Source organism: Myotis lucifugus, unplaced genomic scaffold (assembly GCF_000147115.1).
Source record: "Myotis lucifugus unplaced genomic scaffold, Myoluc2.0 scaffold_94, whole genome shotgun sequence".
Taxonomy (NCBI): Eukaryota; Metazoa; Chordata; class Mammalia; order Chiroptera; family Vespertilionidae; genus Myotis; species Myotis lucifugus.
This window is the reverse complement of record NW_005871142.1, coordinates 787,586-803,460: the sequence shown is the minus strand read 5'-3', so window position 1 is coordinate 803,460 and position 15,875 is coordinate 787,586. Positions and strand designations below refer to the sequence as shown.

The following is a 15,875-nucleotide window of genomic DNA, read 5'->3' as shown; positions in this document are numbered from 1 at the left end:
CACACACACACACACACACTCATCTATACCTATTTCTTTATCTGTGCATAAATAATAACAAATGTGTGTACACTAATGCTTCTAATTCTAATTCCACACCTTAAGTTTCTAGACTTCCCTTTTCTGTTTCTAAGCCCTTCTCAGAGAGAAACCTCGTTTCCAACATCTTGAACACATTTATTTATTTATTCATTTATTTTTAATATGTTTTTTATTGATTTCAAAGAGAGGAGGGAGAGGGAGAGAGAGATAGAAACATGGATGAGAAAGAAAGATCGATCAGCTGCCTCCTGCATGCCCCTACTGGGGATCAAGTCCAAAACCCAGGCTTGTGCCCTGACCAGGAATCTAACCAACAACTTCCTGGTGCATGGGGTGATGTGCAAAAACTGGGCCGGGCCATGTATTTATTTTTTATGTTCCCTTTCAATTAATTTGAAAGCTCCATCTACCATATTTCCATTATTGCCTCCCCAGCTGCATATCTTCAAATTACAGGAAAGTCACTATCTGCACAGCAGCTCTCCTCTTCACCATGCAATTCCTTGGATACTAGGCGGATGGGAAAGTGAGTGGAGGGATGGATCTTTCCTTTGGAGAAATTAAGTTCATATACTTTATCACTTGACATTTTCTATCAGTATTTCAAAGGAACATATGATCATTTTCAATATGGTACCATTAAAGATATTTGAGTTTGATCTCCTTTTATGCTACAATTTTCTTTTTAAAATATATATAAAAACTATCCATTTCATAAATGCAGGCTTTTATATCATACTAGAGGCCCAGTGCACAAAATTTTGTGCACTTGGGGGGGGGGGGGGTCCCTCAGCCTGGCCTGTGCCCTCTCGCAGTCTGGGACTGCTGGGGTCCAATCCCAGCGGGTCCACTTAGGCCCACTCCCTGGGGGATTGGGCCTAAACTGGCAGTCAGACATCCCTCTGGCAGCCCGGGAGCCCTTAGGGGATTTCCACTTGCCAGCAGGGAGCAGGCCTAAGCTGCAGTTGAACATCCTTAGTGCTGCTGAGGAGGCGGGAGAGGCTCCCGCCACCACCGCTGTGCTGGCAGCCATCAACCTGGCTTGTGGCTGAGCAGAGCTCCCCCTGTGGGAGCGCATTGACCACCAGGGGGCAGCTCCTGAATTGAGCGTCTGCCCCCTGGTGGTCAGTGTGTGTCATAGTGACCAGTCATTCCCAGTTGTTCTGCTGTTAGGGTCAATTTGCATATTACCCTTTTATTATATAGGATTATCCCAAAGCAAGACAACTATATTACTCAAATAATTAGTAAAAATACAGCCACTAGCAAACAAACATAAGAAATACAATGTTTGCCCTAACCGGTTTGGCTCAGTGGATAGAGCGTCAGCCTGCGGACTGAAAGGTCCCAGGTTCGATTCCGGTCAAGGGCATGTACCTTGGTTGCAGGCACATCCCCAGTGGGAGGTGTGCAGGAGGCAGCTGATCGATGTTTCTCTCTCATCGATGTTTCTAACTCTCTATCCCTCTCCCTCTCTGTAAAAAATCAATAAAATTTATTTTTAAAAAAATACAATGTTTATTTAAAGGTACCCAACAAAATCAATAAAATTTATTTTTAAAAAAATACAATGTTTATTTAAAGGTACCCAACTACAGCCAATAGAATGAATTCGAAAGATTTATGCGGTCTGAAGAGAAACCAGAGCATAATTTTGTGATTTAATACATTTACAATGAGCCAGTTTTAAAGCCACAAGACCACACACACACTAAAAGGCACAAAGAGAAAAATAATTAAAAATTCAAACATCAGAGTGACTATTTAAGAATAATAAACATGTTAGTTGTGTAACATGCATCACAACTTATCAGTTTAAGTTCCCAAGAAAAACTGGTTAGCTACTTCCAAACTATCCTCAATAGACTACCTCTGTCACTCCAAATGTGCTCCACCCCAATCAGAAACAAATTTTGGCAAGATCCCCAGATGATTCTTATGCACATTAGGATTTGAAAAGCAGTGCTATAACATGTTCAGCAAGCACTGGGTGAGGAAGCAATGTCATCTGCTCTAAGTTAAGGCATATTTGTAAACACAGTAACTGATACCTATAAAACTACTTTACCAATTTAGATATCCAAGCCAGCATTACTCCTTCTAATCAAATCCCACCACTCACTCTTTAAGACCCATCTCTACCCTGAATCTTATCTGAAGAATCTAACCTAATTGACATTTCCCCTCTACTAGCTGCAACTTTACAATACATTTTGGCAATTAATTATATTCAATTAGCAATATGTATTCAAAACTGATTCTAACAGCCCTGGCTAATTTGGCTCAGTGGATAGATAGAGCATCAGACTGAATGGTCCCAAGGGCACATGTCCAGGTTGCGGGCTTGATCCCCAGTAGGGGGCGTGCAGGAGGCAGCCGATCAATGATTCTCATCATTGATGTTTCACTCTCTACCTCTCCCTTCCTCTCTGAAACCAATAAAAATATAATATTAAAAAAAAATTTTAAACTGATATTAACAGCTTACCTGGTATTTAAGTAATATTCAGGATCCAAGTCTTGAGATTCTAGCAAGATTTTAAGTTCTTTAATTTTAGAAAAAATGACCCTTTTATATTTTTTTTTCCAGGGGAGAGCTCGAACACAGTCACCCACTACCACAAATTATGCAATCGAGTTTCCCACATTTGGGGAAATCGCAGAGGTCAACACATCCGGAGTGCAATGGATAAGCCTCACCCTGGGAAAACCACCTTCGTGATCATGGTATCTCCCCTGCCAGGTAAGCATCCTATTTCTTTTTAATTCCACACAACAGCAAGCCAAAAAAAAAGGCAAGATTTACCCAAATTTGTTCAATAAATTATTAATAGGAATTATTATGGAGGGGGAAAAGGAAATTATTAGGGGAAACAAAGGAAGGCTAATGATGAAATAAATTTCAGAATCAATGAGGTCCAAGGTTTTTGGCTGCAAGGCTTCTAAAAGTTTTGAATATGTTAATATGCAGTGTAAATCTCCAAGTATGAAAGATAGTATAGGACATCTCACAAATTTACTTGATCAAGTCTCTTTTTTCATGAAGCATATATGGGTAATAAAGTTTCACAAACATACCCTGGGAATAAGTACTATGTACTTAAGTACTTATTGAAATAAAGAAAAATTAATAAAATATTTTAGTTATTATATAATAACTTGAAATAATTTGAGTTATTCTATAACTCTGATTATCTATTTAAATGAGTTTATATGTTTACTGATCAGTCTCTCATATTCTACTGGCTTTTTTCAGTTCCATTCAAAGCACCTCTCATAGTGCTGTCCACATACTACCTGAACCAGAAGTCACCTGAATTGCTCACTGAAGAAACATAACCTGTTAAACTAGAATTTCTTGAGGTGAGATATTTTTAACGAGGGCCTCCAAATGATTCTTAGTACACAAAAGTTTGAGGACCTCTGGCACATAATACACTTTTAAGTATAATATGAGGCACATCATCCTAACTGCTGCACTGAACTATAGTACTTCTCTTATGGAAGGGTTTCAATCTTTACTTGGCTCTGTGACAGAAACCTCAGAATAAATAGCATTACAAAAAGATCCCTCCCTCTAAAGAAATCTAGAGATTTAAGTAAAGCAAATGAACAAGATGTACATATGTGCAAAGTGATTACTTCAGCACCATTTTAGTAACTTCAAGCTTTGGGAAAGCTTTTACCTACAAAACTGATACTAACAGCTTACCTTTAATAGGATAATCACAGGTTCAACTTTAACTTTTTCATCTTCAAAGCATTTTGCTGTTAATTATAACCTAATCCTTTGAGGAAAGGCGTTACTAGTTTCAGGCGAAAAAGTTTAAGAGAGGTTTTGCAATCTACCCACAGTCATTTAGCAATCTATGTCGCAGTCATTTCAATTCATGAATAAGAAAGGTATCTCAGACTAAGGGAATAATTTCACTTAACAAACGTTTATTGAGAACCTACTGTGTATATAAGACATGGGAGCAGTGGTAAAATGGATTAAGACCTATTTGAACTCAATATATAATTTATTGGGTTCACAAACAGTCATAGTGATGACAGATAACATATTATATTAAGTACTATAAGTATACAATTCTCTGAAAGCAAAAATTAAAAATAAGAACTGCTAGTAGAGATGAAGGAAAACATCATAAATGATGTGGACTTTATTTCATAACAACATAATAATGGAGTGAATGGTCAAAGGAACAATAGATAGTACTATAGTAAGTGTCAAATGCTACGAAAGTAAAAGTACAATGAAAAGATAGTCATCCAACCTAAGTGACTTTTTTCTCTAAACTCTAATCTTCTAAAATAGATAATTTTTCCAATTTGAAAAAATCATTTTATCCTCAAGTCTCATCAGCTACCACAAATACTGACCACTATTCTACCACAAATCACATACAATTAGACAAAAGACCTTGAGAATAATGAAACAGAGGAGATTTTTATGCTACATAAGTTTTCAGGGAAGGCTTCATGCCCAGATCAGAATTTGTCAGAAATCCAGAACCTGGACTTTAATGTAAAAACTAAAAGAATATTTCCAAACATAGCATTAAAAAATGAGAAACTGAAGGAAACAAATAAATTAGCAGGCCACTAAATTAATTCAAGACTTGATGGTGGCCTCATCTAGAATTGTAAAAGTAGAAAATAAGAAATTGATTCCAGAAAGCAAAATAACTAAGATATTAGTGAAACCTCTATTCAAATTAAGACAATAGGGCAAGTATAAAAAGTGGTTGTTGATTTTTAGTGGGTGTAGGGGGAGGCCAGGGGACAGATGTTTAATGAAGAAATGTAATGCTGAATTCTGATTTTGAAAGTTAGGTTTAGAATTCTAGCCAGAAATCTAGGGAGATGTCTATCAGGTTGTAGGAAATGCAGCTCTGAGTAAGAATAAGTGAGAACTAGAGATATGAAATGGTAATAGAAGAATCATAGGTAATATAAGAATGAAAAAAACAAAAAGGCAAACAGCAAAATCTTTAAAAATGGCTGCATTAAAGGGATGAGCAGAAAGGATCTCATATAAAGAAAAATAGTGTCTCATTAAAACAGGGAGAATGGAAGTTTGCTCCAAAAAGACCAAACAGAAGGAAAACTGATAAGCCTGTGCATCGGTAATCTACTAAGTAAATTAGTCACTGTACCTTCTGATAGGACAATTTCTGCAAAATGCTGACTGGAAATCACTAGACGAAGAACTGGGTGGTGAGAAAGTATAGATGATGACTACAGAGTTAGTTTTATAGGAAGTCTCAGAATTAAGAAAGACAATTAAAAATAGTCTAAGGAGGTCACAAAGTCAAAGAAGTCAGGGAAGAATTTCCTTTTTGGAAAAGATAAGATGACCTGGTTTCTTGTAAATAGAAGAAAAGGAATCACAGAAGAGATTAAAATAAAATTAAATTTTAAAGAGAAAGATAACTGATGCAAAAAAGATCCTAGGAGAGACAGGAAAAAGAATGAGGATATCCCCCAGGCTAGATCAGAAAGTGTATGGGTGCAATCAATGTTTTCCAATTTCCTTTATAGAACAGCCTTTTTCTGCCTTTTAAAAAAAAGTAAGAATTCCTGTTGAAAGCTTAGCAGTAGAGTCAATTTCTTTTGCTTTCATTTGTAAAACGAATGCACAGAGGCAACAGTTACCATGACTGCAGAAAACAAAACTCTCACTACTGCTTATTTACTCAGGGCTAATACTATTCTACAAAGTCCTAAAACTCAAGGACACACAATGTCCTAAATTTTCCTCAAATATCACAAGAGTGCTAGCTTACAAGTTTAATATTTCTAAACAATCATCATGAAATAATATGGAAAGGGGAAAAATACACAGAAATAAGCTTAGGCATTGTAAAAAGATAAAAATAGACCATTATAATTTAAAATGCATTTTTCTTCCTGGTAATTCTTTTAATCTGAAAATATCACATAGTTAAAATGAGAGAGAGAGAGAGAGAGAGAGAGAGAGAGAGAGAGAGAGAGAGAGACAATGTGGGCACTGAAAAATGCCAAGCTTAAAAGTTTGACAGCACCAGTCTTATACTACAGCATACCATTGTAATTCAACTATTTACCTCATAAAATTGTTAGAAGAACCAGGTGAGGTAGTGTAAGTTATAAATAGATACAGTCTCAAATAAGGATACTTGTTTCAAGGCTTTGTAGGATTAATAGAACTTCGTAAGTTTATTAATTATCTTCAGTGATTCATTCTTTCCACAAAGCAAATGTATTAAGCACCTATTATTGTGTCAGATACTAAAGATACTTGATAAGATAGTCTCTGTCCTTCAAGGAAGTTAAAGCCTAACTCCTTAAATCAACCAGCAAAAGATATAAAAATTTAAGGTGCTTAGAGTATTGGGGAGTAGGGTATATACTGCTTTAGCCTGTTTAATAGTACAATTTGGTAAAACCTGTAAAAATTTAAAATACATATATCTTTAATCCAATAATTCCACTTCACCTAAAAGAGAAAGGTCATTTCCTGCTACATTACTTATAATATTAAAAATACAGAGGCGCCCTGGTCAGGTGGTTCTATACACCAAAAGGTTGCAGGTTTGATTCCCAGTCAGGGCACATACCTAGGTTGTGGGTACAGGAGGCAACCGATCAATGTTTCTCTCTGACTCTAAAATCAATAAACATATCCTTGGGTGAGGATAAAAAATAAAAAAAAGAGTATGGAGGCAACCTAACCGTGTAACAACAGGGAACAGCCAAATGACTGTATCACACAATGATACAACAAAATATTAGAAAGCCATTAAGAAAAATGGATACTTAAGAATGTACATGACACAAAGTTAACTTTAAAAAATTAGTTAACGTAAGTAGTATATAGAGTATGATTCCATTTCTGTCAAAAATATACACATATAAATACAATAGTGTGGAAAAATGTACACCAGTTTTAACAGTGTTTATTCCTAGGAAGAACAAACTGGAGGAATTAAGGGAGCAGGGGAACGTCCCTTTTTTATTTTTTTTAATGAACGTCCATATTGTTTGAAATATTTATTTCTTAATTTTTAAATAAAAATATTTTGCCACACAGTAAAATAGATAATCAAATTGGTATCTTAGTAAAATGTATTGTTACTGAAAAAAATTCCAAAGAAAAGGCAAAGTACAAACCATTTTTTAAAAAATCAGAAGCCTGGCCAGCGTGGCTCAATGGTTGAGCATTGACCTATGAACCAGGAGTTCACGGTTCAATTCCCAGTCAGGGCACATGCCTGGGTTGCAGGCTGGATCCCAAGTGTGGAGCATGCAGGAGGCAGTGTTTCTATCTCCCTCTCTCTTCCTCTCTGAAATCAATAAAAATATATATATTGTTGTTTTTAATCAGAAAATACTAGTTCTGACCAGAGTTGCTAGGTGGTTAGAGTGTCGGCCTACAAACCAGAGGGGCCTGGATTCAATTTTCAGTCAAGGGCACATACCTGGGTTGCAGGATTGATCTCTGCCCCCAGTTGGGGCTCATATGGAAGGCAACCAATCAATGTCTCTCTCTCACATCAGTCTCTCTCTCCCTCTCTCTCTCTCTCTCTCTCTCCCCCCTCCCCCTTCCATTCTACTCGCTCTAAAAATCAATGGAAAAATATCCTCACTCCTCTGGTGAAAATTTTAAAAAAAGAAAATTTTAGATAATATAGGGCAGAAAGGGAGGTGGAACATTACAAGAACATGTTAAAAAGTATGTGGTTAGAGGAAATATAATTTTAAAAATATATGAATTTAAAAAACCTAGAAGTTTAGGGCTTAAGGGCAATAAATAACAATAAAGCATACATGGAACAGTTACCAAAACTAAGCATAAATAGGGTAGCAAATATAAATCAGAACAAATTATATAGAGTAAGTTCTCTGAACATACTGGTATTAAACTATAAGTAAATAACAAAAAGATAATTAGAAAATAAATGCCCAACTGTTTAGAAAAGTAAGCAATATACTTCAATAACCTATATGTCAAAGAATAAAGCAAGAAAAAAATCAGAAACTATTTTAAAATAAAGTTAATTTATACATATCCTAGGAGAATTTGAACAATAAAAAAGTTAAGTAGAATCTTAATATGGAACAAAATAGGAGTTTATCTGAATAATCAATAAACTCATACTAAATACTCCATCTCTTAATGTTTCCTATCATTTCTACATATAAAAGCCTAATATGCAAATTATCCCCTCAGGAGTTCGACCTGGAGACCAGGAGTTCGACCGGGAGACCAGGAGTTCGATCACTCACTATGACGTGCGTTAACCACCAGGGGCGGCGAGGAATGAAGGAAGGCCCAGGCTGGCAGCCAAAAGGCCCCAATTGTCCCTGATCACTGGCCAGACCTCGGAACCCTACCTGTGCACAAATTTTGTGCACCGGGCCTCTAGTATATTTTTATTTTTCTACATCTAACAGAAATACACATTTTTCTCAAGCACACAAACAACATTACTGACACTATATTAGGTCACAAAGAAAGCATCAAATTCCACAAGAAATACACAAACTGTGTTTGTTATATGAAAGATATGCCTTGCTTTGACAATTTACTACAAAGGTGGCAATTCTCTGCAAATTAATCTAGGAATTCAAATACATTCTCAATCAAAATTCTAGTTGGATCTTTTGAGGAACTCTGATCTTAATTGGAAATGTACATGAAAAAAAAAAAAAAGATCCTTGAATATCTAGGTCAATTTCGAAAATAAGGAGGAGGGGGGACCCTTTCCCCCTGCCCACGTGGGAGTCCATTCTATGGGACTCTTTCCCTCTCCCCACATGGGAGTCTGTACTTGTTCTTCAATAATCTCCATCTTTGCTATAAAAAAAGAAAAAGAAAAGAAAGAGGAGAAACTTGCCTTTTAAAATATTAAGACATATCTCAAACCACAGTCATAGAAATAATATGGCACTGCCACAAAAATAACCAACACAAAAGAATAAAGAGATCAGAAAAGAACATACAAAGAAATTTATTGCATTATAAAATGACTCTTCAAAGGGAAAGGTTGTCTAGTAGAATCAATAAGATAAATCAAAGACCTAAATAAAAAAGGTAAAACTACATGTGTGTACAGGTCACAATGTAAACAGTATCCCTTACTATGAAACAAGAAAGGTTAAAAGTCACTGATCTTGCCCAGCCGGCGTGGCTCAGTAGTTGAGTTTCGACCTAGGAACCAGGAGGTCACAGTTCCATTCCTGGTCAGGGCACAAGCCTGGGTTGCAGACTGGATCCCCAGCGTACATCCCCAGTGTACAGGTGCAGGAGGCAGCCAATCAACGATACTCTCTCATCATTGATGTTTCTATCTCTATCTCTCCTTCTCCCTTCCTCTCTGAAATCAATAAAAAAAAATTTTTTTAAGTCACTGATAAATAATACTCTTGGAAAATAAGAAAATATAGCAAATCCAGCAGAAAAGAGAAAAATGGGCAAAAAATATCAATACGCATTTCAGAAATGAGGAAATTTAAAAATACTAAGGACATTAAGAGTTGCTCATACTCATTAGTAATCAAAGAAGAGCAATTAAAAATAAACAAAATTCCTAATATTGGCAGGGTGTGAAGATACAGGAACCTGTATATACTACTCCTAGAAGTTGAAACTAGAGCAATTTTTTTTTTAATCCTCACCAAGGATATTTCTCCATTGATTTTTAGAGAGTAGAAAAGAGAGGGAAAGACAGAGAGAAATATCAATGTGAGAGAAACACATCGATTGGTTGCCTCCTGCACGAGCCCTGACCAGGGCCAGGGCCGGGGAGGAGCCTGCAACCGAGGTACGTGCCCTTGACCATGCCCTTGACAAGAATGGAACCAGGGACCCTTTGGTCCACAGGCCAATGCTCCGTCCACTAAGTCATACTGGCAAGGGCGAGGCTTTATTTATTTTAAGTACATGAATACTCTACTTCATTCCTCGGTATCTCAAAGAAATTCCCAAACCAAGTCCCCAAAGGACACTGTATGAGGATATTATTTGCAGCATTTAACACACAGGAATGCACTGCACAACTAGTCATTTGCATAGACTACAGTATGAATGGTGCCTCTTTGACTGGTGCAACATGGCAGCCCTAAAACAGTGAACCAAAGAGACTAAAATGCTTGCCCACATGGCACTTACATTTTAATATTGTAGCTGCCTGATAAACATTTGTTGATTGAATACAAGAACAAAGGAAAAAAGCAAGACCCACCACCAAAAGTTAGGCTTTATTACCTCACAAGTACCTGTCTGGCAAGTTTAGAGAACATATTTTATGAGTATCTGAAGCCCCACCACTTCAGAGATCCTGATTTGGGTCCTAGAATACAGACACAAACTAATAATGCTAAAGATGTTTAATTCACTAATATCTATCTTCATACATAAATATGCTATATAATGTCTTTTCAAGATGTTTCAAGTATGAACATTTTTCTCAAATGGAAAACATGTGCATACCCCAGAGATAAATAATTCCCAGAGCATAAAAGAAAATGTACACACTAATAAATCAGTATCACCAAGCAGAGGGAAAGATGGTAACACAAGTACACCTCTATTGGAGACCACAAGCCCCAAACTAAGTCTCTTTATAGGGATTTTTTTCCCAAGCCATTTTTAAAATATTGGGAAGCAAGGATATTGCTAAATGATCTCACAATATGCCTGCTCCTCTCCCTACACCCACCCCCTGAAATCAAGCAGCGAGCAATTACTGAAAATCGCTGTTCTATATTTCATCTCCCTACAGGCTACTGTTCCCACTTTCAGTCCCAATGCAATCCTAGACACAACTCCAGATAGTCTAGTAAAAATCTGTCTATGCACAGCGTGCACAGAACTTCCTGACTATACAACAGCTGCCTTCTTCACTTTTTCAGATATTTGTAGAAACCACTGATTGAACAGCATCAGAGTAGTGACAAATACACATGAGACTGTGATATACAAGTGGAGAAGACAGAACTAGACTTAGGTATTATCCCTACTACTTGGCTCCCACTGGCCATTGAACCAGAACTAGATTTAGATATTACCTATTTGGCCTTCTACTGGCCATTTAATCTCTTCAGCAACTCAATTTCCTTAGCTGTAAAATAGGAGTACCTATTCACCTGTCTTACAGGGTTGTTGCATGGATTAAATGAAACAGCATTAAACCCTGGCATGATTTACTCCTCTCCTTATTAGGTTACCACCAAATGGTCAGACAGGCAAAATGCAATAAGTAAAATGAAAATTGTCCATATAAAAATAATTTAAAATGAGGCTCACTTTTCATTCATTCACTCAAAAACTACTGAACAATATCTAGCAGGCACTATTGTAGGCACTCAGGATACAGCTGTGATCATGACGATCTCTGTTTATTTAATTGATTTTTTTAATAGAGAGAGGAAGGGAGAGGGAGAGAGAAACTCTGATGTGAGAGTGAAACATCAATCAGCTGCCTCCTGCACGACACCTCCCCCATAAAACCCCCACTTGTGCCCAGACCAGGAATCCAACCGGCAAACCCAACCAGCTGAGCCAGGCCAGCCAGGAAGACTATCTGTCCTTAAAGAGTATCAGAGAGCACATTCCGGGTTGTGGGCTAGATCCCCAGTAGGGGGCGTGCAGGGGGCAGCTGATTGATGTTTCTCATTGATGTGTCTCTCTCTCTCTTCCTCTCCCTTCCTCTCTCTAAAATCAATAAAAACATTATTTTTAAAAATATATCCTCAGATGAGGATGAACAAAGAACATAAAATAATAATTTCTCATATTATATATATCACTGTAAATACTTAGAGTCCTGAAGATAGAAACTGTGTTTTATTTATCCTCTATTCTCAAAGTTCGATCATCATGATTTTCACAAAAGAGACGCTCCTTACTATGCTATTTCATTCATTTAACAGATATTTACTAAGCATCTTCTATGTGTCAGATGCTGCACCAAGCCTGGGAATACAACAATCGGGTGAAAATAAGACAGAGCCTGCTCTCATGGATCTTACAGCCTACTGTAATAAAAGAACCAGGGGGGGGGGGGGGGGCTAACCAAAGGTATATATTTCCCACCTGCAGATAAAATTATAATAACAATCTAAAAATGAAAAAAAATAATACCAAAATAGAGTTCAAAAGAACCTGAAGTTTATAATCTTATAACATATACTCAAAATATTTAAAAGATAACACAAATTACAGCCTATTAACTTTAATGTGATGTCTTTTCTATTGTTTGATATAAGCCACATAAAATATTTAACTCTCTAAAAATCTCTAGCTTATATTTAAATAAAGTTAACACATTTTATGTATGGTTTTCTCCCTAGCTTTGCGCTTCCATAGAACTTTTTATCCAAAAGCCTCAGTGACTCATTTTTCACAAAAATCCTCCCCCAGTGAAGGGACATTAACAGAAATATAAAACATTCCTAGTACAAAACTAAAAACCCAAATATCAAGAAATCAATTCAGTAACACACTGAGTAATGAAACTTCATTGTGTATACCCAAAAAGAAATGCTAAGTATACAATTCAAAGTCATGCAGCACTTCTCTGAAGTGACTCCTTGAAGAGACAAAATCACTCTACTCAGGTGCTGACAGTGGTTGGGCTCATGAGTTCTCATAACAAGCTGTAATCCCACCACCTGTCTAGCTGGTTTCCAGAGGTTACTGGTTTATCTATGATTATGTATTTAAGAGACATGCAATCAAGGACATATCAAAGGATGGTTAAAAGACTGCCAGGAAAAATAACTTAGGAATTAATAGGCATTCACTTCTACAGGTGTTGTTTCACCCATGACCTAAAAAAACTGTAAGTGTACATAGTATTCGAACTCCATGAACTCCACTGCTACTATGGATCAAAATTGTGACAGAGAACACTGCTTAACATATTACTCAATATCACCTATATGGTGCTCCATGTGAATTTGACATAAGGAAAAATAAACATTACATGTCCCATGTCCCTCTCAGGCTTCCTTTCCATGTTAATCCCCAACTTCAACCACTCTGTTTGTGTTATGTTGGCAAATGTATGAGTGCTGGAAAAGAATAAGTACAGGGTGGTAAAGAATAATTGTAGAGTGATAATAAAGAAGGACCCACAGATTTTTTTAAATAAAAGTAAAATGAAGCAAGCTTACTTATAAAATTACTCAAAATATTTTCATCCTCTCAGCTAACATGTGGACTCAGAAAGAGTCAATGACCATCTCAAAAAGTACAAAAAACTAGTGACAGAGCCAAAAGCACCTGCTAACAAACCTGACAGAACGATGAAAGAGATGAAATATTTTTCAAAGACTGCTTTCCAACTCTGCGAATACAGTCGCAGTTTGTTTGCTGAGAGTGACTCTGAGGTGGAGCAAATAAATGCTAATTACTGATGGTCAGATTAACTGACCTAAAAGAGGTCAAACTTTATACACGTTAAATGAACAACAACAAAAAAAGCCAAGTACATAGAAGTAATTACAGTTAACTGCAAAACACAAATCAATCTGACATTTAAGAAGTGTGGGCACAAGAAAATCGTTCCAATAACCTATGGAACGTATCATGTTTATTTCCCCATCCTACACATAGTTGGTAGAAAAGCAAAACTATAGGCATAGCTCATGGTCCAATGCCTTTTTAAACCAAATGAAATGTCTCTAGACACCGTGGATAAAACAATCTAAAAAGAGTCAGAAGAAAAGGAAGAGGGGGGGAAATCAGCATCAAGTGTAAAGTGAAGAAATAACACAAAAGTAGAGAAAGGGGAACCTCCTCAATTATAAATCTCATAAAGAGGAATAAATACAGTGCAACTCCATTTCCCATCAAATACTAGTAAGTCTTTGCAGGCACCAGCAAAGGCTTTAGACCCCACACACATAGAGGGTGCTTTAAGTACCACCAGAAGGGTGAACCCGGATTGCTAAACTCTTGTAACATAAAACCAACTTGAGAGGAAGAGCTTCCCAGACTCAAATCAATCCACTTCAGAAATATACAACAAAGAGGTATACAGCCTGCTCCCCTAGAATATAACCCATAAACTTGGAAAATCAGAATTACAACTTATCCTCTTCTGAAGGACTAATCAAGATAGAGAATTATTAAAAATTTCTCAGAGAAAGTAATTAGATCATTCCATCATCTACCACGGCCAGAATACAAATCTTCTTAAAACTGAAAAACAAAGTTTCAAAGTAAATCTTCAGTAGCCTGTTATTTATGGTCTTTAAAACATTTTAAAAGGGTCCTTGAAACAAAGTTTCATTAGCATCCTTCTAGAAAGAGCTTCAATATGTTTCATTCTAGCAATTTAAAAGCTACCCAATATTCATTTCTACATTAGATTATTGATTGCTTGCCTTTTAACATCTCCATAACAGCTGCTTGACAAATTACCTCACCTCATTCCTCAGGGGGTAAGGACAGCATGATATCCATGAATTCAAAAATGGGACCACAAACTGAACAGCGACAGACGAGCTAATTGCATCAGATGAATTTAGACACAGTTCTAACAGACTGGGCACTCATACAGCATTATACAATTAAATGCTCATACTTTAAATATTTTATTTGCCCTTAAGTGTAGAAGGCAGACCTTTTTTAAATTTATTTTTATTTTAAAATATATGTTAGCTTCAGGAAGTCAGTAAGCTGGTACATGTTTGGAGTAATTTCTACAGAAAGCCTAGTTTTTCAGAATAATTACTCTGAATAGTTTGCACAACTTTCAGATTTGGCTTTATTTCAACCTAAGAGATCAGTCAGCCCCCGAATAGTCTAAGACAATTTTGAAAATATTTTCCAGGTTTTTGCAAAATAAAAGCCAAATGTATTTTCAAAGATATAGTAAATATACTTCGAAATTACACAGTAAGATGTGTTGTATTTACCTCAGCTTATTTCTGATTAGTGCCAGAGAGGTAGAGTGAGATACAGAGAAAAAGTCACGGAGATACAGAGAGAAAGCACACATAAGCCATAATCTTGTAGAGTCCTGCAGAAAAAAATAAAATATTGCGTTCCTCCCATAAGAGTAACAAAATGGGGCGGATTTAAAGGCACATTTCAAACGAACAGCAATTTCCAGCCCAATTACCCTGGGTAAATGAACCTCTTTCTGGACGAAAACAATACTCTCTCCTGAATTCAACCAAATCTCATGATACAAACTTACCGATTCCTCTAAAGCGACCAAACATACCGCTGACTTCGAGTTTTTACACTGTATTAAAATGTCAGTCACTTAAAAAAAAAAAAAAAAGCTACATCAACGGCCTTCTTCGAATGATCGCTCTTGCAACAGTGACCCTGACGGCGCTCATTCGCCTTCGGTAACTAACTATCCCCGGTAACAAAAACACGCAGACCTCCAAGAGGCCGCCGGCTCCGGGGACGACCGCCGGGCAACCCGGCCGCTTCCCGGGGCGGGCGGGCCCCCTGTCGGACCCCAGAGCCCCCCGGGGTCCCTAACTCCAACCTGGGTCCGCGGCTGGCGGGCCCTCCAGCTCCGGGACCCCGTCCGACCTCTCCCGCCGGGAGGGCGGCGGCGTGGTTTTGTTTGGGAAGTTGGTGTCGGAGCCGCTGCAAACTTTTCTCAGCATCCCCGCCCGGCGGCACCGGGAGCTCTCCGGGCACCCGCTCGCCAGCCCGCAACGGTCGGAGCGGGAGCGGGAGGGGAAGCCGAACGGGCGGAAGCTGAAACTCCGGCGGGTTGGCCAAGGGAGCAAATATTCACTTCTCATCAGGTCCCCAACCGGAACTTGTGACCCGCCGGGTCCCACTCCCGGACCCCGAGGATTGTTTCTCACTC

At 37.6% G+C, this 15,875-nt stretch overlaps 1 protein-coding gene and 1 non-coding gene across 12 annotated transcripts in view; both read right to left on the bottom strand.

The window, feature by feature from the left end:
* ATAD2B (ATPase family, AAA domain containing 2B) overlaps positions 1-15,288 on the bottom strand; it is a 115,753-nt gene extending 100,465 nt beyond the window's left edge. For 10 of the 11 annotated variants that reach the window (XR_002830017.1, XR_002830016.1, XM_023756450.1 and 7 more), the window contains exon 1: positions 453-474. Coding sequence is in view for 8 of the 11 variants with exons in the window: in XM_023756450.1 (XP_023612218.1) it covers positions 453-455 (3 nt within the window). In the remaining 3 variants the exon portion in view is untranslated. Of the gene's footprint in view, positions 1-452; positions 475-15,239 lie in introns of those variants that run through there. The other variant, XM_023756454.1, reaches the window with a different exon arrangement.
* LOC111826667 lies at positions 2,630-2,793 on the bottom strand. Its single transcript, XR_002830027.1, has one exon. It is a non-coding gene; the product is annotated as a U1 spliceosomal RNA (small nuclear RNA).
* Positions 15,289-15,875: the final 587 nt, after the last annotated feature.